Source organism: Onychostruthus taczanowskii, unplaced genomic scaffold, assembly GCF_017590055.1.
Source record: "Onychostruthus taczanowskii isolate IOZ18803 unplaced genomic scaffold, ASM1759005v1 scaffold57, whole genome shotgun sequence".
NCBI lineage: Eukaryota > Metazoa > Chordata > Aves > Passeriformes > Passeridae > Onychostruthus > Onychostruthus taczanowskii.
Genome location: NW_024503346.1, coordinates 1,214,891 through 1,238,977, shown reverse-complemented (window position 1 = coordinate 1,238,977; position 24,087 = coordinate 1,214,891). Strand labels below are relative to the sequence as shown.

Sequence of the window (24,087 nt, the reverse complement as noted above, 5' to 3'; positions counted from 1 at the left end):
TCCTGGAGCCCCCCGAGCCGGGGCAGGCCCGATATCCCCGCTGCTGCCGGCGCGGGGCCCGTGCGGTGCTGCCGGGCCGGTGCCGGCTCCTCCCCGGGGGCGGCCCCGGCGCAGGTGGCTGCGAGGAGCAGGAAGCTGCCCCGCTGCCGCCCGGCCGCGCCGTGCCGAGCCGTGCCAAGCCGAGCCGAGCCTGAGCCGAGCCGAGCCGTGCCGCCCGGGGTCGCCGCCCGCACCCGCCGTCGGGGCACCGCTGCCGCCCGCCGCAGCCTCCCCGGCCAGGGCATTTCTTGGTGTTTCCTCGCCTTGTTCCCTCCGTTTCCCCGCTCTGACCGCCCGGCTCTCGCTGCCGGAGGCTCCGCCGGGTCGCGGCTCTCGGGGCAGCCCCGCTCCTGGGCCATGAGCGCCGCGGGCCCCGGGCCCGGGCCCGGCCCCGACCCCGGCCCGCAGGAGGGGGAGCCGGGGCACGGCCCCGGCACGGCCCGGCCGGACATCCCGCAGGAGGAGTTCGACTTCTCCATCCTCTTCGACTACGACTACCTGAAGCCGATCGAAGGTTGGTGAGGGTCCGCCCGGGCACGGCGGAGCCCCCGGGGCCGGCCCGGCAGGCGGGGCCGGGCCGCTGCCGTGAGGGCCGCTTGGGCGGCAGGTGCCCGGGCCGGGCCGCGGAGCCGCGATGCAGGGTCCGGCCCGGGACATGCCGCTGTCCCCAGGCCCGCTGGAGCCGGGTGCCGGGATGCAGGGTCCGGCCGGGGACATGCCGCTGTCCCCAGGCCCGCTGGAGCCGGGTGCCGGGATGCAGGGTCCGGCCGGGGACATGCCGCTGTCCCCAGGCCCACCCAGCCGGGTGCCGGGATGCAGGGTCCGGCCGGGGACATGCCGCTGTCCCCAGGGCCGTGCTGCCGGGGTGCCGGGATGCAGGGTCCGGCCGGGGACATGCCGCTGTCCCCAGGCCCACCCAGCCGGGTGCCGGGATGCAGGGTCCAGCCGGGGACATGCCGCTGTCCCCCGGGCCGTGCAGCCGGGTGCGGGGATGCAGGGTCCGGCCGGGGACATGCCGCTGTCCCCGGGCCGTGCTGCCGGCACTGGGCGCTGCAGCAGCAGCGGGAGCGGAGGCGCTGGGCACAGCCCGGCCCGGCTCTCGTGCCCCGCATGGTGCCCAGGGAGCTCCGGGAGCTCCGGGAGCTCCGGCAGCCGGAGCGCTGGGGCGTGCAGCCCTCGCAGCCGCTGGCTCCAGCCCGGGGACAAACGGCAGCAGCTGAAGTTAAAATTGAGGGAAAAAGAAAGGTTTGCGGACTGTTCTGCTTTTCTGGGCTTATGCTGTGATACTTTAAAGCGCAGGGTCAAGTGTTCCCTGACTTTCTAAATGGTAATTTTGTCTGTTGATGGTACTAAAGGGATACTTCGCATAAAATATAGATTTGTGTAAACCAGACAAAGCCGAAAGAGAGGACCCAGAGGAATGATTTGTTGAGATACTGTCTCTAAGATACATTGGTTTGGATTCTGCTCAGTGGAGAGCTGGTGTTTCCCTGGGGCATCTCAGAGATGTTGTGTTCTTCCGAAGAAGGAGACCTTTGAGGCCTGAATTGTGTCATCAGTGAGGTAGAGAGTTGTTGCTGAGTTTTATTCTCTCTGTCCTTGTTTAAGTGTACAGATGTGCACCAGCATCGAAGCTGACTGGGGATGGTTCATGCCATCAGGTGGACAAAGCTGAATTTTCTTTCAAGATTTCATGCAGATCAAAATAAGCTACAATAAATCCACAGTGGGGAGGGGTTAATGATTTTAATGAAAATACACTGAACGTCAGTGAAAGCTTCAGATGCTGGTGTGTTCACAGCTTTACAGTAGACAGTGCTGCTGTGAAGCCTTAAGTGGGAAGTTCTACAGAATATAATCACACGTAGGTGGGGGTAGAAAGTTTAATCTTCAAACCACATAAATGCAGAGCAGGGTGTGCTTGTTGTAGAAGTAACTTCCTTCTTGAGCCTGCTTTCTTCACTTTTGAATGACTGGAAACCATAATTAGTAGTAATTCTGTTCCAAAGATGGAAATCATTAGCATTAAAACAAAAAAAAAAAAAAGAAAAAAAAAGATCCCAACCATATATATGAGCATTGTAATCTGGAGAACATTCTCCCTGGCTTTGAAAAGGCAGCAGCTCCAGTCTGTAAGCAATCCAGGATACATCCGCAACCTTTAATGTACAAAAGATTAAAGCATGTTTACATGAGAGCTGAAAATGGTCAATTTCTGAGCAAGGGCTTTGTCCACATGCTGCTGGTAACTGATGCTCATTGTTCATGTGCAGTCCTGGCCTCGTCTGAACTGCACTTGGGCAAACAAGTCCTGTGCAGAGGAGGATTCAAAGTGGAACCAAAACCAAAGGAATGGGTCCCAGCACTTCAGTCTGGTTCCTGCATTTGGAGGCCTCCCAGCCTGGGCTGCTCCACCCACTGCTCATGACAAGTCCTAAAATAACAAAGCCATAAGCGTGCTAAAAGGGATTTTTTAAAACTAAAAAAAAAATACAGGGAAACATAAATTTTGGGCTCTAGGCATGGATTGGGGTGAATGTTTATTCCTGATAATTTTTTGAAAGGTTGGAATTTGGCAGTATCCATCCAAAGCTGTGTTTTAAAAGCAGGACCTATATCACAACTTGTTGCCATGGGGATGCCAAAAATATCCTTCCTGCAAGTGTCTGGCATTCAGTAGAGCTTGTGTGTGCCTGGGCCAACAGGAACATGGACTGCTATAAAAGCAACAGGGGAAGAAGGGTCAACAGAAACCCTGCAGTCAATATTGTTAATATTAGATGTTCCTCTTGAAGCCAGCCATTTCCAAAAGCAGCAGTGCTGTAGAGAGTGCTTTTTACCTTTACTTGCCAGACTTTAATTAGCAATCTTCTCAGGATTTGCAAACAAGAAACATCTGCTGAACTCTGGGGCCTGGCTAGGTGAGCAGGATTTGGGGAGTGTGGGCAAGGCATGCACTGCTTTCAGCTGGAAGCTGGGATTTCTTTTGACCACTGAGGATGTTTTCTGTGTCCTTTGAGCAAAAAAGTGTGAGATGCATTCCCTGCAGAGTCCCTGTGCAGGTGTTGGTAGTGGTATCACTGATAGCCCAAATTTTAGCAGTTTCAAACATGCCAAGTGAGTTAATGAGCATTTCCAAATGAGCTCCTACAAATGAGGGCTCCCAGAGGAGTGAGTTCTGATAACTGCTGGGTGTGCTCTTCCCCAGCACCTGTTGCTGGCTGCTGAGAGACAAAATGCTGAACTGCAGACAGTGCTCTGCCCCTGCAGCTCCCTTCAGTTGGGCTCACTGTGTGATGATCTGCTGAGAGGTAAAGCTGCCACATCATTTTTAATGTTTGAGGTCAGCCCTTCTGGGAGCTGATGCTCTGAGGGGTGTTCTGCAAATCCAGACAAAACCTGTGTTTAAATAAGATTCCAGATGAAGCCCTGCCTTGAGACAGCAGGTAGGAATGCAGATGGGAAGGAGTATTTTCTCAGGCCCTTGCTGTAGCTCATTAGGCTCTGAGACTGCTGATGTGAATCTGCAAGGTCTGTGTGTGTGTAGTGCAGGGAGCATCCATAAATATTAATATTCCTCCAAATGCTTGTTTGTATGTAGACAGGCTCCCGGGGACATTGCCACGTCTTGTAGGTGTCAAGCCCTGAATAATTTGCCTCGTTCCTTATTTTTTTTTCTTCTCCCAGATGCAAAGCTATTAAAAGGGAAAAAAAACTGAAAGTGCATGCAGTCGGGTCCTGGGGCTGGCTCAGGAACACAGGAGGCAGTGTTCAGCCCTGCCATAAAGAAGCAAATATGCACATCTACCAGAGAATTCCAGATTTCACTCAGGAAACCAGCTCTCACTTGGAGCTTCCAAGCAGTTAGTGTAAATAACAGACAACTCAGCTTTTGAAAAATGCAAAGAAGCTCTGGACCGGGCCCTTCAAATGACAATAAGCAAGTTAATTAAAAAAAGAAAATAGACTCTTTTACTTATGCAAATAAGGGACTGCAGTTAAATCCCGGGAGCTGCAGCCAGCGGATGTGAGGTCAAAACCCAACTTGTGCTCCCTGGCCTGCACAGGGCTATCTTTAGCTTTTCCTAGAGGATGGTTTGGATAAACCCAGCATGGAATGCAGCTGCTGGGTGGGCCTTTATTCCCTAATTTCATGCTAATTGTCACATTTGGCTGAGTGGCTGGCTTTGAAGGCGCTGCCTTGTTTCAGACCGGCGCAGGGTGGCCCTCCCCAAGCCACGTGTGCTCACACTGCTGTGGCCCTGGGCTTGGGGAGCCTCGGGAGCCTTTTCCTTTCTGCCCTTCAGAGATGTGTGAAAAGGAGTTTGGTAAATGAAGGGTCGAGTCCTTTGAAACTGAAATCCCTTGGTCTCTTTCTCCTGTGACTCAGCTCTCCCTGGGTTCCTAAGGGCACTCTTGAGGGTCTCCCCCTGGGGAGGCTGCCTGGCCAGAGGAGCTGCTTTGGTGGTTATTTGCAGTAAAGGAGCATCCAGACCCCTGCTTCATTCCCTGCTGTGGTGGGAGAGGCAGTCATGGGGGTGAAACCTGTGGGGAAAAGGGGCAGTGAGAGCTGGCAGCTTGTAGGCAGTTTGGGTGGGATCCCACAGGGCTTGGGCTGCTCTAGGGAGAGGAGCTGAGTGACACGGGGAAGGATTTGCTGGCAGCAGAGCTGAATGAGGGCATGAGGAGGTGCCAGTGCTGCCTGGGTGTGAGACTCGCTTTCTTTCAACTCCCCTGTGAAAGCAGAAGGATCTTTTGGTACTGAATCAGAGGGTGAATCAGCAGTGAAATCTCAGGCTGGGAAATGCTTGAGTGCAGGGAGAGGGGAAGTGCTGGAGCTGCCCGTGCTGAGGAGCTGTCTGTGAGCTATCCATCACAACAGCAGTGGAGAGGACAGTCCTTTGCTGGAGTATTGCAGTGTGTCCTGGGATGCAATATGAGAAATGGATGAACTCTGGAAGGTGGCACGGCCTTGGGAGCAAAGCTGTATCTCCGAGTAGCTTCAGTCCTTGGAAAACACCTTTGCTGGGCTCATCCATCCTGTACCTGTTCTCTGTAAGGGCTCTCCCTCCCTGGGGAGGCCACTGGAGGGTGGCAGGGCTGTTCCCTGCCATCCCAGTGTGGCAGGGCTCCAGCAGTGTGAGCTTTGCTGCCCTACCCAAGCTCTCCTTGGCAGCTCAGGGAGAAGCTTGGGTGGTGCTGGGGCCATCTGCCTGGAGCCATTGCTGTGTCCTGGGCTCTGTGTCCCACAGGAACCTGCAAGGGCAGAGAGAAAGCAGCTGAGCTGCTGGCCAGCATCCTCTGCCCCTCACAAAGGCAGGGGCTTGACGCTCTTCACAGGAGCAAACTGCTGCTGCTGCTGGCGATGCTCCTCTCCTGGGGCTCTTGGCTCTGCTCTGCCCTTTCCTTGAGCAGATTCCTGACCTCAGCCGAGCTGGCCGGAGCAGAGCAGCCAGTTCCCTCCTGCTGGAGCAGCAAGCAGAATTCCTGCTGATTTCCACGGAAGAGCCGTTTATTTGTGGGAGCAGCAGCGGCTGCCTCAGCCCCGCACCCCGCATCCCTCCCCGGTGAGGTCAGAGCCCGCATCACCGTGCAGCATCACCGTGCAGCATCACCGGCGTTGCCATGGGGACAGACCGCGGCGTCAGCGGCCGGGACAGTGAGAGCATTGTGCCTCTGCAGCTCTCGGGGCCGGGAGAGCTCCCCAAAGCCCCGAGGGGCTCATCCATCCTGTACCTGTTCTCTGTAAGGGCTCTCCCTCCCTGGGGAGGCCACTGGAGGGTGGCAGGGCTGTTCCCTGCCATCCCAGTGTGGCAGAGGGCCAGCAGTGTGAGCTTTGCTGCCCTACCCAAGCTCTCCTTGGCAGCTCAGGGAGAAGCTTGGGTGGTGCTGGGGCCATCTGCCTGGAGCCATTGCTGTGTCCTGGGCTCTGTGTCCCACAGGAACCTGCAAGGGCAGAGAGAAAGCAGCTGAGCTGCTGGCCAGCATCCTCTGCCCCTCACAAAAGGCAGGGGCTTGATGCTGCTCACAGGAGCAAACTTCTGCTGCTGGCGATGCTCCTCGCCTGGGGCTCTTGGCTCTGCTCTGCCCTTTCCTTGAGCAGATTCCTGACCTCAGCCGAGCTGGCCGGAGCAGAGCAGCCAGTGCCCTCCTGCTGAAGCAGCAAGCAGAATTCCTGCTGATTTCCACGGAAGAGCCGTTTATTTGTGGGAGCAGCAGCGGCTGCTTCAGCCCCGCATCCCTCCCCGGTGAGGTCAGAGCCCGCATCACCGTGCAGCATCACCGTGCAGCATCACCGGCGTTGCCATGGGGACAGACCGCGGCGTCAGCGGCCGGGACAGTGAGAGCATTGTGCCTCTGCAGCTCTCGGGGCCGGGAGAGCTCCCCAAAGCCCCGAGCCGGCTCCTGACGAAGCCGTGCCGATGAGTCAGGGCTCAGGCTCAGCCCTGGCACCGCCGCTGCTGGGGCAGGGCAGGGTTTGTGTGCGGGCCCTGCGCTGACAGCTTGCCATGCGGGGGAGAGTAAATATTGCTGCTGCACAGGAGCTGGGGGTGTTTGCTCGGCGGGGCTGTGTCCCGCTGGCAGGGGCAGGCTGGGGCTTGCTGTGTGTGTGTGAATCTTGTTATTCACACCTGGCACGTGGGGCAGTGCCGGGGTGAAAGTGCTCTGTGTTTCAGGGGTAAGCTGAGAAAATGTGCCTTGTCTGAAGCCCGGGTTTTGATGGGCTGTCACTGTGGGTGAGGGGTGGGTTTGTTATTCAGCAGACTTTTACAATTACACGTGCACGTACAAATACATTTGCTTGTCCCATACCCCTCAGCATGAGCCTCCCCCCACTGGCTTTGCTGCTGGCTGTGCTGAGTTTTGGTTCTGTACCTGTTGTTGTCTGTACCTGGCACAGCTAATCCTCCCCCCACTGGCTTTGCTGCTGGCTGTGCTGAGTTTTGGTTCTGTACCTGGCACAGCTAATTCAGTTTAAGGTGTGGGGAGGGCAGCTCTAGCTGGGTGTGCTGCACGGGGAGCTGAAAGGCTCACCTGTTCCTTGAGGTGAAGCTGTTCAGCCTGGAGAGGTTTCTGCTCCTGCTGGTTGCTGCACAAATCCCACCTCGAGCCTGGCATCCAGCCTGGCTCTGCTTGGGGCTGGTTTTGCCCCTGGCATCAGCTGGAATGGGGGTGGCTGTCCCCAGAGCGATGGTTTGGGGCTGTGGGGGGTGTGTTTCTCTGCTCATTGCAGAGATGTGACGATTTCTGTTCAAAGGGAATCTCAGCAGCAATCTCGAGGCTTGATGTGTCAGACCTGAGTGATGGGGATGACACACTGCTCCTGAGTGCCAGAGCTCTGAAATCACAGTGCTAAAAATACGTTTGGCTCAGAATTCAGTGACTCGTTGCTGTTTTCCTGTCCCCAAAACAGCTGTGTGCTGGGATTAAAAGCCAGAGGGAACCTTAAGAAATGTGCAAGCTGGACTGTCCTGTGCAGCTCCCCTCCTGTCCAGCCCTTCTGTGTGTTGGTTTGTTTGCTTGGCTCTTGGGGTTCCCCACTGAACACGAAGGCTCAGCAGTTCCTAAAAATGAACAGAAGCCTGCTGAAAAGAAGTCAAAATCTCTCTGCATGTAAAAGTTTCACTAGGAACTTCTGCTACTTTTGCAGAAAGCACAGTCAGCTCCTGCCTGGCTTTCTGTGTGGTATTTTCTCATGGGAATTGCTGTCTAATGTCATGTAGGAGTTATAGAAAATGCTGGAACAGTAATTTAAATACTTAAATGAAACCCTCTGCCTGTGGCATGCACTGATCTGTGCCCAGAGCAAGCAAATAGGGTGAATTAATCCCAAATTGTGGAGCTGTTTCAGGTATTTCCTGCTGGGTATACTGAAATCTTTAAAAACATATCCTGGTAAGGTTTTGCACGTTTTTGTGTGATGCCAAATACTCTTGAGCTCCCAGGCTGGGGCAGCTCCAGGAGCTGCCATGACTCTGCTCTCTGGGATGCCACTGCCATTGCACACCCTCGTGTGCAGGGACCAGACTGGAGCTGGGCTCTGCCGTGCTGCTGGGAGCTCTACCTTCCCTGGAAGCATCCCTGTGCTCTGCAACCTGGGCAGAGTTTTCAAAATGAGAATCTCTGAAGATTAAGGGTTTTTGGTACCAGCAGAGAGAGAGTTTTACTGAGCACTCTACTTGTTGTTGTGTATTTTATAATCCCTGTCTGAAAATGTTCCCTGGGCTGAAATTGGAATGTGATTGCCCTTAACCACAGGGCTGGATTCTTTCTCCCTCTCTCTCTTCTCTAACAAATATTTGTGAATGTGTTTTCTGACTCACATGAAACCTGTCACCAAACTTGCTGTCATGATACAGAGCCAAACAAATCATCACACAGAAGTGACTTTTCAATTTAAGAGTTTGAGCTCAGCTTTGGTTCACGAAGCCTTTCCTGGCTGGGTTTGGCTGTGTAAGGAAGGTGTTTCTCCCTTCTCCAAAAGCTGTTCCTCAATCTGTTTGGAAGTGATTTTGTGATGTGCTGGTCTCAGTCCAGCTCCTAGTAGGCAAAATGTGACCAAAGTCACAGCAGCTGGGGTGTCCTTGGCAGGAGGGCAGCCCTGCCCTGGACAGAGGGGCTGACACTCTGCTGCCCTGTCCAGGGGATCCCTCGGGTGAGGCTCAGGCAGCAGGAGCCTGGCTGGTGGTGTTTGCAGTGCTTCTGTCTGTGCTGCACCTGCCCTGAGCACTTGGGCTTCCCTGGCTCTTAATCCAGTACTTCTCACAGGCATTAAGTGCAGTGAAAAAGAATTAAATAATAAGCTAATATCAGCTCACAACCAGTTTATAAATATGCATTTTTTTTAATCCATGATTGCTCAGCTTCTGTAACAATGTTTACAGTCTTAAAGAGACCCTTCTTTTTCCAGAAGAACCGACTCCACATAAAACCAACAGCCCACCCTCTGGAGTTACATACGCTCATGATGTCCTGGACTGTGGCCTCAAGCCATGCCCCCTGCCTTTTCCTAGCCTTTCTGCAGATCCCATGGGCAGATATGGACAGCCAGATAGCATAGGGCCAACACCTACACACCCTGCCAACGCTGCAGGGGCCTCTGCTCCGAGCCCTAGGATTGAAATAACTCCATATCATGAACTGATTCATTCGGGGGGTCCCTTCCGCAGCAGAGACACAGATGTTCTGTTGGTAGAACATCAGCCAAACTCAGCCACCACTAGCCCGAGGGTTACCCTGCCTGTCCCTGGCTTTGAGGGCTACAGAGAACCACTGTGTCTGAGCCCAGCTAGTAGCGGCTCCTCTGCAAGTTTCATTTCAGAGACAAATGTATCTCCTTGCACGTCACCATGTGTTTCACCAAATAATGGTCCTAGTGATGACCTTTGTCCGCAGTTTCAAAACATCCATACTCATTATTCTCCTAGAACCTCTCCAATAATGTCACCACGAACAAGCATCACGGAGGAAGCCTGCTTGGGACGCCACTCACCATCACCCTGTCCCAACTCAAGGTCCTCGTCGCCAGGTGCAAAGCGGAGGTTCTCTTGCACCGGGCTCTACGGCACCCCGCTGCCCTCCGCCTCGCCTCGGCAGTCACGGACCCCCTCTCCACAGCCCTCTCCTCGCATCCCCCCGAGAGAGGACACCTCTGCAGTCACTTACACACAGCTGGCCAGCGCTCCCCTTTCCATGGATGCTATGAGCAGCCTTGCCACGGATCCTTCCTGCGGCGTCCCCACGAAGATCTGGAAAACCAGCCCCGATCCTTCGTCCATGTCCTCCCACAAAAACAGCATTCCGTGTCACGTCTTTCAGGCCGTTGACTTCCACGGGCCCTGTGAGCAGGAGGACAGGAGAAACTCGGCCCCAGAATCCATTCTGTTGGTTCCTCCATCCTGGACAAAGCAGCTGGTGCCTGCAATACCAATCTGCAGGTATGTAATGCTTCCTGTGGGTGTATTTTCCGTGTTTTTTCATGGTTTGGTGTCCTCTGTCGTGGCTGATGATCCCTAGGGAATGTTTTTTTGGGCAGGCCAGAGCTGAGTGTTCAGGGACAGCACTGGTTCATGGGAGCCTGGTCCATTAGGATTCTGAGTTGAAAAAGTCAGGGCTTTGAAGAAACATCACCAAAGAGGTTCATTGATAGCACAGTACACTACAAATTCAAATTTCCAAATGATTTGTCTAAATAGCAGATTGCAGACAGCCTTTGACAAGGGCTGAACACTCTGGTGCCATCCTGCTGCTCCTGAAATGGTGGCATTGCTTTTGTAAAGTCACTTTCAAATTTCCATCAAGGATGAAAATGCTTTAAATAATGCCTGATTCCAAAGAGAGCTTGCTGCTCCAGGTCAGACTGAGCATTTGGTCAGCTCTGGTGACTTAGTGTTGGTTGTTAATTTGTCAGTTGTCCCTTAGCCCAAATCTCAGCCCTCCATTGTCTGGCTCTGTGGCATCTGCCAGGACTGAGGGTGCCAAGTGTGTAACTCTGCTCACAGTCCCTGCTGGCACCACTGGGCACTGAGGCTGTCCCAGGGTGTTCCTGACCTGCTGAACACAAACTGTGAGTGAAAGAGCACAGGCTGTGACTTCCTTGGCTTGTCAGACCGGTCCTGGCAGCAGCCTGTACTCACAGAGTGAGCGTGGTTTAAAATCCAGTGCAGGCTTTAGTTGCACCTTGCACTGTATTCATTCCATGTCGTAAACCCTTGTGTATTTTAATAGCAGGAAAACTAGTACCAGGTAAGAATATTTAGCATTTTGTTGATGTGCATTTTAATATTTATAGAAATCATAACAATTGTTCATTTACACAACTGGTAGGTAGTGGCAAATGGAGTTAATATTTCACAATACATATTCTGTGATCCAAGTTGGAGTCACACAGCAAAAGCTAGATAACAGAGGGGGATCTTTGAAAAAACAAAAGCTAGATTACAGAGGGGGATCTTTGAAAAAACAAAAGCTAGATAAAAGAGGGGGATCTTTGAAAGCTAAGTAAAAGAGGGGAATCTTTGAAAAAATGTAACTGCTGCAGGTATTTCTGTTTAAGGAACAGAAATATCTCTCTTCTGCAAGGAGATGGGCCCACAGAAATTGTCTTCTCAGCAGAGCTTGCAGTCAGGTGTGAGCAGTTCAGCATCATCTCGTGGGAATTCAAGCACACACTTGAACGTTTCAGGTGGGGCGCTGGGAGGAAGGAGGGACCAGGCTTTGAGAAATCAGGTTCTCAGGAGTTTCCCTGGTGGTGTGTCTCTCTCTCTGTGTCCCAGCTTGCCCGTGCAGTCCCTCCCTCCCCTGGAGTGGCCCCTGTCCAGCCAGTCTGGCTCCTACGAGCTGCGCATCGAGGTGCAGCCCAAGCCCCACCACCGCGCGCACTACGAGACCGAGGGCAGCCGCGGCGCCGTCAAGGCTCCCACCGGGGGCCACCCCGTGGTCCAGGTAAGCTCCTGGGGATCTCCTGGAGGAAAAGGGGATGCAAGTTCATCTCTGAAGTCCTTACTAGGGGCTCTTCTTGAAAGAGGAGCGCCCTGTGAGCTTTTGGATGTGCTGAGCCGTGGCGAAGTCCGGGACTTGGAGAAGGTTGGTTTGGATTGGCTTCTGAAAGCTCAGAAATGTGGGAAATGTATTTGCTGCCTTTTCTGGGCTGTATGAACCTCGTGTGATCCCGTTACAACTGTCATAAGGTGCCTGGGAAGTCACTGCTGAAACAAGTGAGCAAATTTCAGACTGTCAGTGGTGGAGAGAACAAATTCGTCCCTTTGCTGACCTGAGAGCTGAATGAGCTGAACCCTTCTGCTGTTTGGAGCATGAACAGCTTTTCCTTCACCTTTCAAAGGGTGGTATAAAATACTGGCTGAGTAGCTGCAGTGTAGCCAAGTGGGGGCACATCAGTCATTTCCCTCATTTCCCCTGTTTTCAGCCCATGTTTCCTGAAGGAAAGCCAAAGCCAGGCTGGGGTCGGGGCTGTGCTGTGTCAGTGGAGAGTGCTGGAATGATGTGTGGAAGCTGAACAGGTCAGCCTCAGCCTTCACTAAACAAAGTTGGCTGCATCCCACAGATGTTCCTGACACGCTCAGGGCTTGCAGGAACCAGGAAAACATTAACATTTATGTGTAATTTCAAGCATGTGATCAATACCACTAATTTCACTGGGTTGATTTGTGCTTAACTTCAAGCATATGTTCAGTATTCCCCTGCAGGCTCACCCCCTTTTAAAATCAAGCCATAAATTGTTAAATCAATGAATTTGTTTGCTTTGATGGAGCTGGACTTACATGTATGGCCTGGGTATTTGAGTGGAGGGTGCAGGGTAATAATAAACAGCAGTCCCATTTGCCATACTCCAGTAATGCAGGCTTTTTGGTCTGGGTCTGACAAGCTCACAGCCTCCTGTGGTGTGTTTGAAGCTGCCTAGAAGCAGGAATGATAGCAATCAGCACTTCTCCTTTCTCAGTTTGCTTGCAACTGCAGTCTCACTTACCCTCCCAAGGTATTCCTATCAACAGGGTCCTTATTGCAGTGAAGGAGTTTCTTGTGACATGGGGAAATAGAATTTGTTTCCTTCCTGCAATCAATATCAATCAAAGAGGCATTTATATTTTCTGTTGAAGACAGGAACCAGTATTGCTAGTTTTATCATAATTTGCCATCAAACTTCAGGATCTAAAACTATAAATTCAAATGTCCACTTTAGTTCCCCGAGCAGATGTGCCTCTGCACAGCTGGGCCTGCATCTGGGGAAAACATGGACAGTTTCTTTCTGAAGGTTCCTTGTAAAGCTGGAAGTATTTGTTGAATTTGTGTTCACTTGAACATAACCAGGTTCATATGGATGCCAAGTAATTAGATAGTTGCACCTGTATGGTTTATGGCATCTCAGACTGGGGGAGGCTAGTAAAATCCAAAGTTTTCGTGTCAGAAGTTATTTGGCTTCAAGGGATCTTTTTTTTTTTTCCCCTCTCCTTCTTTCCCCTCTGTGAAGTTTAACTTTTGTGTTCTTGTTAGATGTAAACAGAGTATTTTTCTAAAGTACAATCTCTTTTGAAACAAATCTGATTTTAAAAAAAGCCTTCAATTAACCCTTCACATGACTAATTACCCAGCTGAACCTGCTGGCAGAAGAGATCTTGGCTGGTTTTTGCAGCACGGTGCTGCCCTGCAACATTTATGTCTTGGAAAATGCATTTTGCATGCAGATTTCTTCTTTGGGGTGCTCTGAAGCTACAGACCAGCAGATCTCATATCCTCTGAGCCTTATCTTGTGGTTTATCTTTCTGATGCTGCTTCCTCTTCTTCACGTGTCACGCCTCGAGTTTGTGCTCAAGGCTCTGCACCAGCTGTGCACTCCAAGCATGGCAGGAGAAGGGTCTGGTGATCAAAGCCTCTGGAAGCTGGGCAGGTGGAGTGGGACAGGAGCCGTGCCAGGAGCAGGGGAGAAGCCCTGCATGCCACGGAATGTTCACATGTCTGATTTGAGGGCTGTGTGGAGTCCCGTGGAGAAGCACAGGCTCCCGGCTCAGGTGCTTGAGTCGCTCCTGGGAGGAGCCTGCAGCTTGTGTTAACTGTAGAGAGCTCAGGTTTTAGGGATGTGAGTATCCGTGGATGTTAAGGTGCTGAGAATGGCCAGGAGATGCTTTGTAGCCAGGACAAAGCTGAAGTTTGCACGCTCCTTCCATCCTGCAGGTCCCCCTGGTCACTGAGACCACAGAGGAGGGGCAGGCACGTTTGGTTCCCAGCTCTTTTTTCCCAAAGCTGCTTATTTGTGCCCAGCTGCTCCAGGAAGGCTGTGGAAGAGCCTGGTCATTGGGAAAGGCAGTGGCTGCTCCTGTGCAAAGAGCTTGTGGACGTGATTGGGACAGAGGTGGCAGAGCAAACACAGCCCTGGAGTATAATGAGAGGTTAAATCCCCACTGATTGCCTTGGTACAGCATCCAAATGCAGAGCAGGGCTGCAAAACCCCCGTGCTCAGGTGAGGGCAGGGCAGGCACAGGGACCCCCAGCCCCTCCAGCCCTGTGTGCCAGGCTCCTCCTCGCTTCTCCTCTCCAGAGCAGGAAAGCTGTGCAGAGAGGGGCTCCTGTTCAGCACAGCCAGCCCAACGTTCCCCTGGGCTTTAACTTTTAAAATTGTGGTGACTTTCACTGCCTCTTTTTATTTTTCTTATTAAAAAGAAGCTGGAATGGCAGAGTTGTTAGTGGAGCTCACAGGAGCTGCTTTACAATAACAAACGTATGTTCCACTTTCCTTTTATATTTGAATTTTGCCGTCTGTGTTTTCTTGTGGTTTCGCAGTCAAAGGAGACATTGTTTCTTAGCCTGGGCTTCCCATGGGGCTCTGACTTTTAACTGTATGTGACTTCCAACATTCAGCTAATTCATTGGTGTGTTAGTGAAACCAGAGCCTTTGATGGAAACTCAAAACCAAATCACAGCTCGTGGGGTGATTCGCACTCTCACAGTGGGGCCAGGCTGCTGAAACCCTGTCAGCCCTCCCAGGCGGGTTTGCTGCCCAGGGCACATCCCAGCAGCTGAGTTTGTCCTTTTCCCCAGCTTCCCGAGGCCCCTGTGCAGGGAAGGGCAAGGCCAGGCCGTGCTGGAGCTGGCTGGTGCTGCCCAGCATCTTTGTGCCACTCTGGTGGCCGCCACTGGTCTGGCCTGGAGCTGGGTTTGGCTCCTGCAGGGGTTTTGGTGTGACAAACCACTGCACCTTTCACACCTGATTTACTTGCAGGGCTCGTTGGCACAGTGGGATCCTTGTGGGGCCTCTTGAGCTTTGACAGGGAGCAAAAGGAACCGAGGCAAAGATCTCCTTCTGGTTTGCGTTCTTTTGCAGTGTCCCAAGTACATGAAATTGAACAAAACCATGTGAGAAGATTGGGCTTTGTTGCTCAATGTCAGCCCTAACTGAAGCAGGCAGAGGAGCTGCTACACGATACAGTGGCTGCACGAGGTCTTTGTTGAATTCCTGACAGTTATTGATACCCCACTCTCCCTGAGACAATGCAGTGACATTTTTCCATCTCGCTACGAGTATTGTTGAGCAAAGACCTCCCAAAAAAAAAAAAAAAAATCCTTGACATCATTGTGGTCCGCGGCTATTAACGGTGGGGATTAATGATCCAAATCCAAGGCTGGAACCGCTTGCAGCAGGAAGGGGGGACAGAAACGGCGCTGTTGGCCCAGAACATCTTCTCGGAGGGTCTGAAGGGCTCGGAGGGAGCGCTGCGGGGCTGCGGGCGGTGTCGGGCTCCGGCCCCGGCCGGGGCGGAGGAGGACGGGCGGCCCGGGGGCAGCGCAGCCCCGGCTCGCCGGGCGGCCCCGCTTATCTCCGGCACAGCAGCAGGAAGGGCAGCCGCGGGAGGAAGCGATTTCTCACGGCTTTGTGCTCCCTTCTCGTTAAACGCTGCTCGCCGGGCTCTGTTTTCCCTCCTGTCGGGATGAGTGTGAATCACCCGAGCTGACCGCACACACGCTCATGCATCCCCGGGGACTGCCAGGGACACGGCCGGTGATGCACAGCGTTACCCTGAGCTCAGAGAGCCGGCCAGCCGAGAGCTTTCCAGCAGATAAAACCCCCAGCCTAGAGAACCCATTCCCCACGTTTATAGTTCCCCCCCTTGCGTTGTCTAGACAGGAAGGTGCTTTAAAGATGCATCTTTGTCCATCCCAGGGAGAAAGAAAGACCTAAATGCCCGACAGGCAGAGCTCTGTTGGGGTGAATGGGAAATAAATGACTGCTTTGTACTCTCTAGAGCAGTCGGGCTCACACAGGCTCTTACTGGGGCTCTTCAAACACAGCAGTACCAGCTGCAGATGCTGCTGCTTTCATCTGCAAAGCCCAGCACTGCACGGAGCATTCTGATGTGCAACAGCCAAACTAGAAATCTCCGAGAAAATTTGGCTCCACAGCCCAGCAGTGAAAAGGCAAAACCTGCAATACTGCCGGGAGCTGAGGTGCTGCAGCTGCTGAGTGGTGCCTGATGTGCCATTTTGGGGTGCTTGCAGGACAGGGTCAGCATTCCCTGTCAGCATTCCCTGCAGCAGGGCAGGATGGGGTCAGTATTCCCTGTCAGCATTCCCTGTCAGCAGAGCACAGGGCACCACAGGTTCCTCACTGGGCTTTGGCTGCTTGTCCTCTGCTGGACCTGAGAAATCACTGCCCCTCTCTGGCCTGGCTCGTGGGTAAGGATAAAAAATGATCTTATCTATTTCCTATGAATCTCTCCTCTTCCTGCTAATAATGTAATTTTGCATAATTTATAATAATATTTAAATTCAAGAAAGCATGTCCCATTGAAAGATCTAAATTTCAAAACTGCACTGATTTCCCCCTCTATAGATGTGTTATATCTACAGCTGATCACCTACAGGATCTTTAAAGAATTGGCCTTGCTTTTTGACTCTGCTGTCAATTTATCCCTTGATTTCAGCACATCTGAGCAGTGTTGCAGCCTTCACCTGTGCAGAGCTCTGTTCTTTGTGCAGCTCAGCAGTGACCCTGTGCTTCACATCCCCCTGGCCAGGGGCACTGCCAGCTGCTTGGCTGCAGGGTTTGGGTCATCTCAGCACTGGGTAGGGAATGGTTTAGAGGGAATTAACACCTCTGCTTTTGAGTGCTGTGTATTTGGAGCTGGGGTCTCAGTTTGTGAGGAGACCTGAGTTTTGGAACGGGGCAGGAGAAATGTTTCATGTGCCTGATGTGTGCTCCTGATGGCTGCAGTGCTGGGGCCATCACAGGGACGGTGTTGGGTGTGTAACTGGACAAACTCAGCAGCTAAGGGCACATCTGCTCATTTTTGCATGCAGAATTGCACAGATGCCTTCTGCAAATGGCACTCAAATCCCCCCCTTTCCCAAATTTGACTGGTATTGATCCATGGATGGAGTGCAGCCTGAATTTGATTTCTGCAGAGGTGAGATGATGCTTTTAATCGTGCCACACGTTTCCATTTTGTTTAGAAACCCAATCATAGCAGCAAACCAAACAAGAAAAGTCTCCTTGTTTTCGGAATGATGTTATTTGTTTATCTGCCAAAGTGCTTTGCATTTCCTCAGGTCACAGACCAGCCCATGTCTGGCTGTGTTAATATTGTAAGAGTTAGGCAAAAGCAACGTTTAAGAAAAATCTTTTAAGTGAAAGAAATAGGATCTTAAAGTCCCAAAATAGAGTATGGAAAGGTACACATCATGTCTGGCTTCTCTTTCCCCTTGTGGCAAATGTGACTCAAAGGAGTTGGGTTTTTTCCAGCTCGATCTGTATACAGTTTGGGGGAGTTTTATTGTGAATAGGTCACCTTATAATACACAAAAATATTTCCTCCCAGAGTTCTGTATTCATAAATCTTTCTTGATCCTCGCTTTCTTGAAACTGAAATCCAGATGATTTTGTATTTTTTTATGGAAAGAAGAGTGAGAAAGAGTGAAGGCACACCTTGGTGTGAGGCTGGGGCTGCCCTGGAAGGGCTTGGAGGGAGCAGCTCTGATGAGCAGAACAACACTGAGGCACAGAGATTTTACAGCAGCTTGGTCGTTGCTAAGGGAGAAAAAAAATTAATTTCAAAGTTAGTGTTTTAAAAAGCATTTTAAATCTTCACTTCTCAAAGTTTGTTTAAGGGTCAAATTTATTCCTCCTTTGTTTCTTCAAAGAAAAGATTGGCGCTTTGGTTAAATATTGAAGCAGCTGCCTGCTGCAGTGGAGATGAGTGTTTATTGACAGTGACAATCCTCAGCAGTTCAGTTTTAAGAAGAGACATGTCTCTGAAGCGTAGCTTTGATGGGTTCTTTCATTGTAGCTCACAGAATTTTCTCTGCACAAAAGCAGCACAGAGCAGGGCGAGCATCCCTGGTGCAGGTAAAGGGAGAGCTGGTGTGACATGACCAGAGCTGTGCTAAACTGGTGGTGGAGATGAGTGTCAAACTCTGATTTTCAAGCTCCTGGAGTGTTTCTGTGAGCTGTTCATCTCAGTTTTTTGATTCTTAAGTCCTCCTGCTGTGTTCATAGCAAGTGAAAGGTAGATGGAAATGGTTATGGTAAATGATCACCTATATTAGCCCTGAAAATGTAATCAATTAGCTCAAGGATAAACCCTTTTAAATGGGGACACTTGGCTCTTTTACATATATTTTTGCTCTTGCATTTTATAATGCTATTCTGATTTTACAATTACATCATCCCACAGCATTGCCATAATACCATAAATTACAAAAAAAAAAAGAAGTAATTTTCTTCCACTGACCAAACTGATTTAAAATCTGGTTCTGTGGAGGATCAGGAGGCCTTTTACTGTGTGTTTTATGCCCCTGGGCCAGCAGATAATACAGACAGTGCCGTATGAACAGGGAATCAGTTCCTCTCTTCTTTAAGACTGTATGCATTTATACAACACACACCCGCAGACAAGAACATTATTGGACAACCATGAGCAGTTGTGTCTTGGGAACTCATTCTGTACATGAGCAAACACCACTTAAAATTACTTTTAAAGGTGGCCAGTATTAAACCCCGTGTATGTAGCCAGTTCTGTTACAGCTGCTACTGACTGTGCTCACTGGGGGCAGATTTTCTTTTGTAATTTATTATCTGTTTTCCTCCATTTCAGTCTCCCACCCATAACTCTGGGATTTTGTTCTGCCAGGACAGAGGGGAGGGCAAAAGCTGCTTTGCTGTCACTGTAATAACCCCTCCTGTCCAAAGGATGCTCTCGTTGTTGTAGCTGGATCCACAGAGAATTACTCTGTCAGACATGACAATAAACACACTCAGTGCTTAAAAACTGCTCTTCCCCTCGCCCTTTGTGAAGCCAGGATGGCTTTTGGTGATACAGGGGCTTTGCACTGGAGGCCAGGAAATGCTGGATGTTCAAAGTCCTGTGCCTGGGGTGAGTTTCCGTGTGGCTCCCAGTGGATCTGGGCTGTGGGTCAGCAGGGGCTGACTCTTCCACCAGTGCCTGTTCCCAGCAGATCTGTCATTTTGGCTTCTGTTGCCTTTCACCTCCCATCTGCTTTATCCATTTCTAAATGCGCCCGTGGCTGCTGCTGTATTTCTCACATTGCTGGCCCTGCTGTGTCTCCAGTACCAGCCCTGGCACTCCGAGCCCAGCTCCCTGCTCCTCCCCTGGCTCCCAGAGCCAGCTGAAGGTTTGCACAGAGCCTCCTGCCCCATTCCCCTCCTCCCCATCTCCAGAACGCTGGTGCCAGCGAGGGATGGGATAGTCTGGGCTGGGCTCTGCAGTTTGCTCTTGCACAGCCCCTGCCTAGAGCCTGGTGCCTTCAATGGAGCCATTCATGGGGCTGTTCATGCCAGGGGAGGCTGCTCACTCAGGCCATGGCTGGGGGGTCTCTGGGGCACAGCCCCTGCCTCTGTTGCCTCCAGAATGAGTGCTGGATGAGGACAGATAGCTCTGGAGAGTGAGTGTCACTTATATCTGCCATACTGGAGGAAGGCTGCCAGCACTGCATTGATGCTGCATGTGGTCCCCTTCCAGGGGGGAATTAATCCTTCTGTGCAAGGATACCTCCTGCTGACTGGTGAAAGAAAAAAAGGAAAAAACCCCTTGGTTTGGCCATGAATACCATTAGCTTAATCTTCCTTTTCTCTGATCTTCCAGTGCTATTTGCTTTGTATGGCTTCATCAAGGTTTTGTATGTGGACAGAGTAATTGAAAACAAATTTAGCATGTCTCAGACCATAAAGTTCCCTTTCAGCTCGATCCCTGGCTATGTGGTAGATAAATGTCTGGTTCTCATTTTTGGTTATGTGAGAAATTTAGAATGGTTTGATTTGTAATTTTGAACGTTAATAAAGAAGGAGAAATTTCCTTGTCTCCCGCTCTATGGAGGCATTCTGGTTTCCTCGCAGCAAATGGTGCTTATAAAAAAAAAAAAAAACAAACCAAAAAAACAGAAGAATCTGTGTCCTTGAGGCCTGGAAACCCCAGGCTCTAAGGACAGCTAAGACATCCTTCTGCTGTTGAGTCCCAGACACAAAATGCCATCTCTACCTGTACAATGTAGTGCAAGAGGAATGCTTGAAGGTGACCCAACAACTGGGGGAAGGATGAGCTTCCAAGAGCGCTGAATCAGTGGCAGATACCTACATTTACCTACACGCCTGCAGATCTCTTTGCTTTCCCCAAGGCTTTGCAGGCCCAGTGTGTGACAGCAGGTTTTTCATGTCTTGCCAGCTGCACGGGTACATGGAGAACAAGCCCCTGGGGCTGCAGATCTTCATTGGCACGGCGGACGAGCGCATCCTGAAGCCCCACGCCTTCTACCAGGTCCATCGCATCACGGGCAAAACCGTCACCACCACCAGCTACGAGAAGATCATTGGCAACACCAAAGTGTTAGAGATCCCCCTGGAACCCAAAAACAACATGAAAGCAACGTAAGTAGATTTCTTTTTGCTAGCAAAGTTGAGGTGGGTTGAGTTGGCACTGAAGTTCTTTCTCTTTGGAAAGGAGTCACTTAATGCTCTGGAGGGGTTTCCCTTTCCAGCATGTTGGGATGGTTTATGAGGGCAAGACCCTTTTGTAAAACCAGCTACAAGCACGTGGGTTAAAACTGCTGGGAGAGTTCCCATCCAGCGGGTGACCATGCAGGCACTTCTGCTCTGTATTGCAGTTTCTGCAGTGACTGTGCTGTAATCACAGAGTGGTTTGGGTTGGAAGGGCCCTTAAAGCCCATCCAGTGCCACCCCTGCTATGGCAGGGACACCTTCCACCATCCCAGGCTGCTCCAAGCCCCATCCAGCCTGGCCTTGGACACTGCCAGGGATGAGGCATCCAGTGTCTCAGTAATCCATCACCTTCACAGTCAGAATGGGTTTGTAGTGCACTCAGGAAAAGAAGACTCAAATCATCTCGAGTCCTTGTGCTGCAGGGACACAGTGAGGAGCAGGGGTGGGATGCATTTTACAGCATTTAATGGAATACAAAACATCTCTTCAGAACTCAGTCAAGTGCTCTGGCCATGAAATCTCCTCTTGCAATACGATAACAGAAAAGCAAGCACAGGCACATCTTGTCTGTATTACTCCTTCCAGTTTTATGGAGGCAGAGGGATGAAGTGGGCACCAGTCTGAAAACTTCAGGCTTGAATGTGTGCCAGGCATGAGAGTGATTGCTCTGCAGAGGGAAGAGCTGTATCTCCATCCTTCAGAGGAGCCTGACAAAATTGGCAGAGCAGTTATGTTTTTAAACCCCCCTACTTCATTGCAAAATCCACATTCTTTCTTAATATATATTTTTTAAAAAATATACCTCATTCCTAACAAGGAACCCTGGAATAATAAACCCCTGCACATATGCAAGGGCAAGGAACAGTGTGGGTGTAGGGAGCAGCTTGGGGCTTATACCTCCCCAAACGTGATTTTAATTCATATCAAGAGAAGAGAAATGATGTGTTTTTAGAACTGATATCAAAATGGGCTGGCAGTGCCTGTTTAATAGCACTGCTCACTGCCTGCTCTGAGAACTATTGCTGAGCTTGACAAATAATTGTCACATTTTCCTAACACGGGCATGTTTGCAAGGTTACACTGGACTCTGGAGAAGCTAATCTGCACTTACACCAAATATTAAGTTGCAGTGCTGATTTAAGCAATCCTAATCCTTTCATTGCTGCTCAGCCCCATCCTGCTCCCTGCAGCCTCCCTTTGTGCAGGGACACAGTGAATGGGAAGAGTGAATATCTGCTCTTGCCTTGCCTGGGAACAATGTCCCTGGCCTTTGGAGGATGGCACAGTGACCTGGGCCAGGCTGCAGAGCCCAGCTGTAGCAGTCAGGAGGAGACAGCAGTCTGGTCCCTGCTTTGGAGCTGAATTCCACGTGCCTGGCTGGTGCAGGCAGTGGGGATTCTGTACCCAGCTGCTGTGATTCCCCACGGGGCAGAGCTGCCCTGCCCAGGTGTGGGAAGGGATGCTGGGCAGTCCCTGGGAGCTGGGCTCTGAGGAGAGCTGCTGATGGAGGCTCCTGCCCTGGGGAGGGCTCTGCCTTCTTCTCCCCTGTGCTTAGCACTGGGAAACAAGATTTGGGGTTTTAATGCTTGGAGAGCAGTGGCCAGAGAGCGCGGAGAGCTCCAGCAGCGCCCCTCGTGTGCTGCACCTTGGGGCTTCTTCCCCGGGAACGTCTGGATCCCAACCAGAGCCCACCCTTAGAGCTGCCCTTAGCCCAGAGCAGGGAGGCAGTCCCGGGCAGGGCTGTGAGCTGGGGATCACCCCCCCTGGCCGTGTGTGTTGCAGCATCGACTGCGCGGGGATCCTGAAGCTGCGCAACGCGGACATCGAGCTGCGCAAGGGCGAGACCGACATCGGCCGCAAGAACACGCGGGTGCGCCTGGTGTTCCGCGTGCACATCCCCGAGCCCAGCGGCAGGATCGTGTCCCTGCAGGCCGCCTCCAACCCCATCGAGTGCTGTGAGTACCCCTGGCACTGCTGCTCTCTCCCTGCCCTGCCTCCGGGCTGGCAAACCCGGACGTTTGAATATTCGTGTTGCTTGAATGAGAATTTCAACGCGTTGTTAATGTGTGCTTTAAAAAAATCAGGCAAACGTTACAAATCATTTATAAGTAAAGATTAAACACTTTTTTTTTTACGTGCTGTAGATTAATAGTCAGTATGCTGTGACAGAAATAAAGCAAGAATCGAGATTATACCGAATGTTGGATGTTTAAAACTCCCACACCTCAGATCTTGGAACACAGAGCCTAGATAATGGAATAGTTAAAGTGTCTGATGCCTGGGAGGTCTTTCTAGTGTCTATAGTGGTGGGTGGGAATTTGACCGTGGCTACACCTTCTTGCTCATTGATAGATGCCACAACTCCAGTGCTTGGCACCTGCCCTCTGTGCCAGCCAGGCGTGGCTGTGGCTCTGCCCTGTGGACACTCCCTGTCCTGGAAGAGGTTTGGGGGGCAGGTGGCTCTTCAAGGTGCTTGGGGCTTGTGAGGGCAGCAAGCTCTGTGCTGCAAGTCTGGGGGCTTTCATTATTAGTGCATTGCTGCCGGGTCCTGCTGGCTCCCGGGTGGTTCCTAGGAGCAGCCTGGGGTGTGTGCAGGGACACACCTGCGCTGTCCCTGTTGGTCAAGTGTGCAAGCTGTCTGCTTTCCTGGCTTTGTTTTGAGTGGAGGCACAATCAGAACTTGTCCTCCGCAAACTGGCAGGTGGCTGGAGGTTTGAATTCAGACTGGGCTGGCTCTGAGCACTGTGGCCAGTCCTGTGCCAAAGGAGTGCTGTGAGTGCTGTGGTCTGAGCTGTGGCAGGAGCACGGCTGAAACGGAGGGACAGCTCTGATTCTGAGGCTCAGGTGCATTCTGGTCATTGCTTTTTCTAGCTGTCAGTGCCAAGGGGTGCACAGCTCAGGAGGCTGAAGCAGGGAAAGCACAGGTGGTTCTGGTATTCCCCTGAGGGACAGAAGAAAACTGGCAGTTTTGATTTCTGAAGTGCAAATCCCATAAGTGTGTGAGCTCAGAACCTGCACCTCCCACTCGTTATAACTGACTGGATCCTGAGAAAGAGAGGCCTCTGATGAGTGTCACAGTCATTTCTGGAAGGGTTCTGCCCACTTTAGTGGTTCCTGTGCATCCTGTGATGCTTTTTGTTGTTCAGTGGTACCTTTTTGGTCGTTTGGGGATTTCACAAATATATAATGAACAGTTTTCCTCTGCCTTTGCTGAATGACTCACCCATTTAGCAGAACCTGTCTTGCCATAAGTCATGTGAAGAAAGCCATTGAGTCTCTCATGTGTGAGTTGTATTTATTGAGATGCAGACTTTACTTAAATACAGCTGCTCAGAAAGAGAGGAGCCACTTCTGGGTGGGAAATCAAACAGGCTGGTGAATTACTGATGGCAGCTTTTAAAAAAGCAGTACAAATGAATAACCCAGGCAAGGCTGGGAGAGGATGGTGGCTGTGGATGATCTCTTGGCAGTGTTTCTGAGAAGGTACCAACTGCCAGAGCGTTTTAGCAGCTGAGTGAGGTCTCTGGGCACTGTGATGGGGAAGGGACAGCAGTGGGAGTAGCCACCACCTCTGTCCATAGGAAATT

General features: G+C 51.5%; 1 protein-coding gene across 1 annotated transcript in view; it reads left to right on the top strand.

The window, feature by feature from the left end:
- Nucleotides 1-208: 208 nt before the first annotated feature.
- The window catches only part of NFATC2 (nuclear factor of activated T cells 2), a 75,705-nt gene continuing 51,826 nt past the window's right edge, over nucleotides 209-24,087 (top strand). The window contains exons 1-5 of the mRNA XM_041417907.1: nucleotides 209-553; nucleotides 8,951-9,977; nucleotides 11,316-11,484; nucleotides 20,226-20,428; nucleotides 22,283-22,455. Coding sequence (XP_041273841.1) covers nucleotides 397-553; nucleotides 8,951-9,977; nucleotides 11,316-11,484; nucleotides 20,226-20,428; nucleotides 22,283-22,455 — 1,729 coding nt within the window. The 5' untranslated portion in view covers nucleotides 209-396. The remainder of the gene's footprint in view (nucleotides 554-8,950; nucleotides 9,978-11,315; nucleotides 11,485-20,225; nucleotides 20,429-22,282; nucleotides 22,456-24,087) is intronic.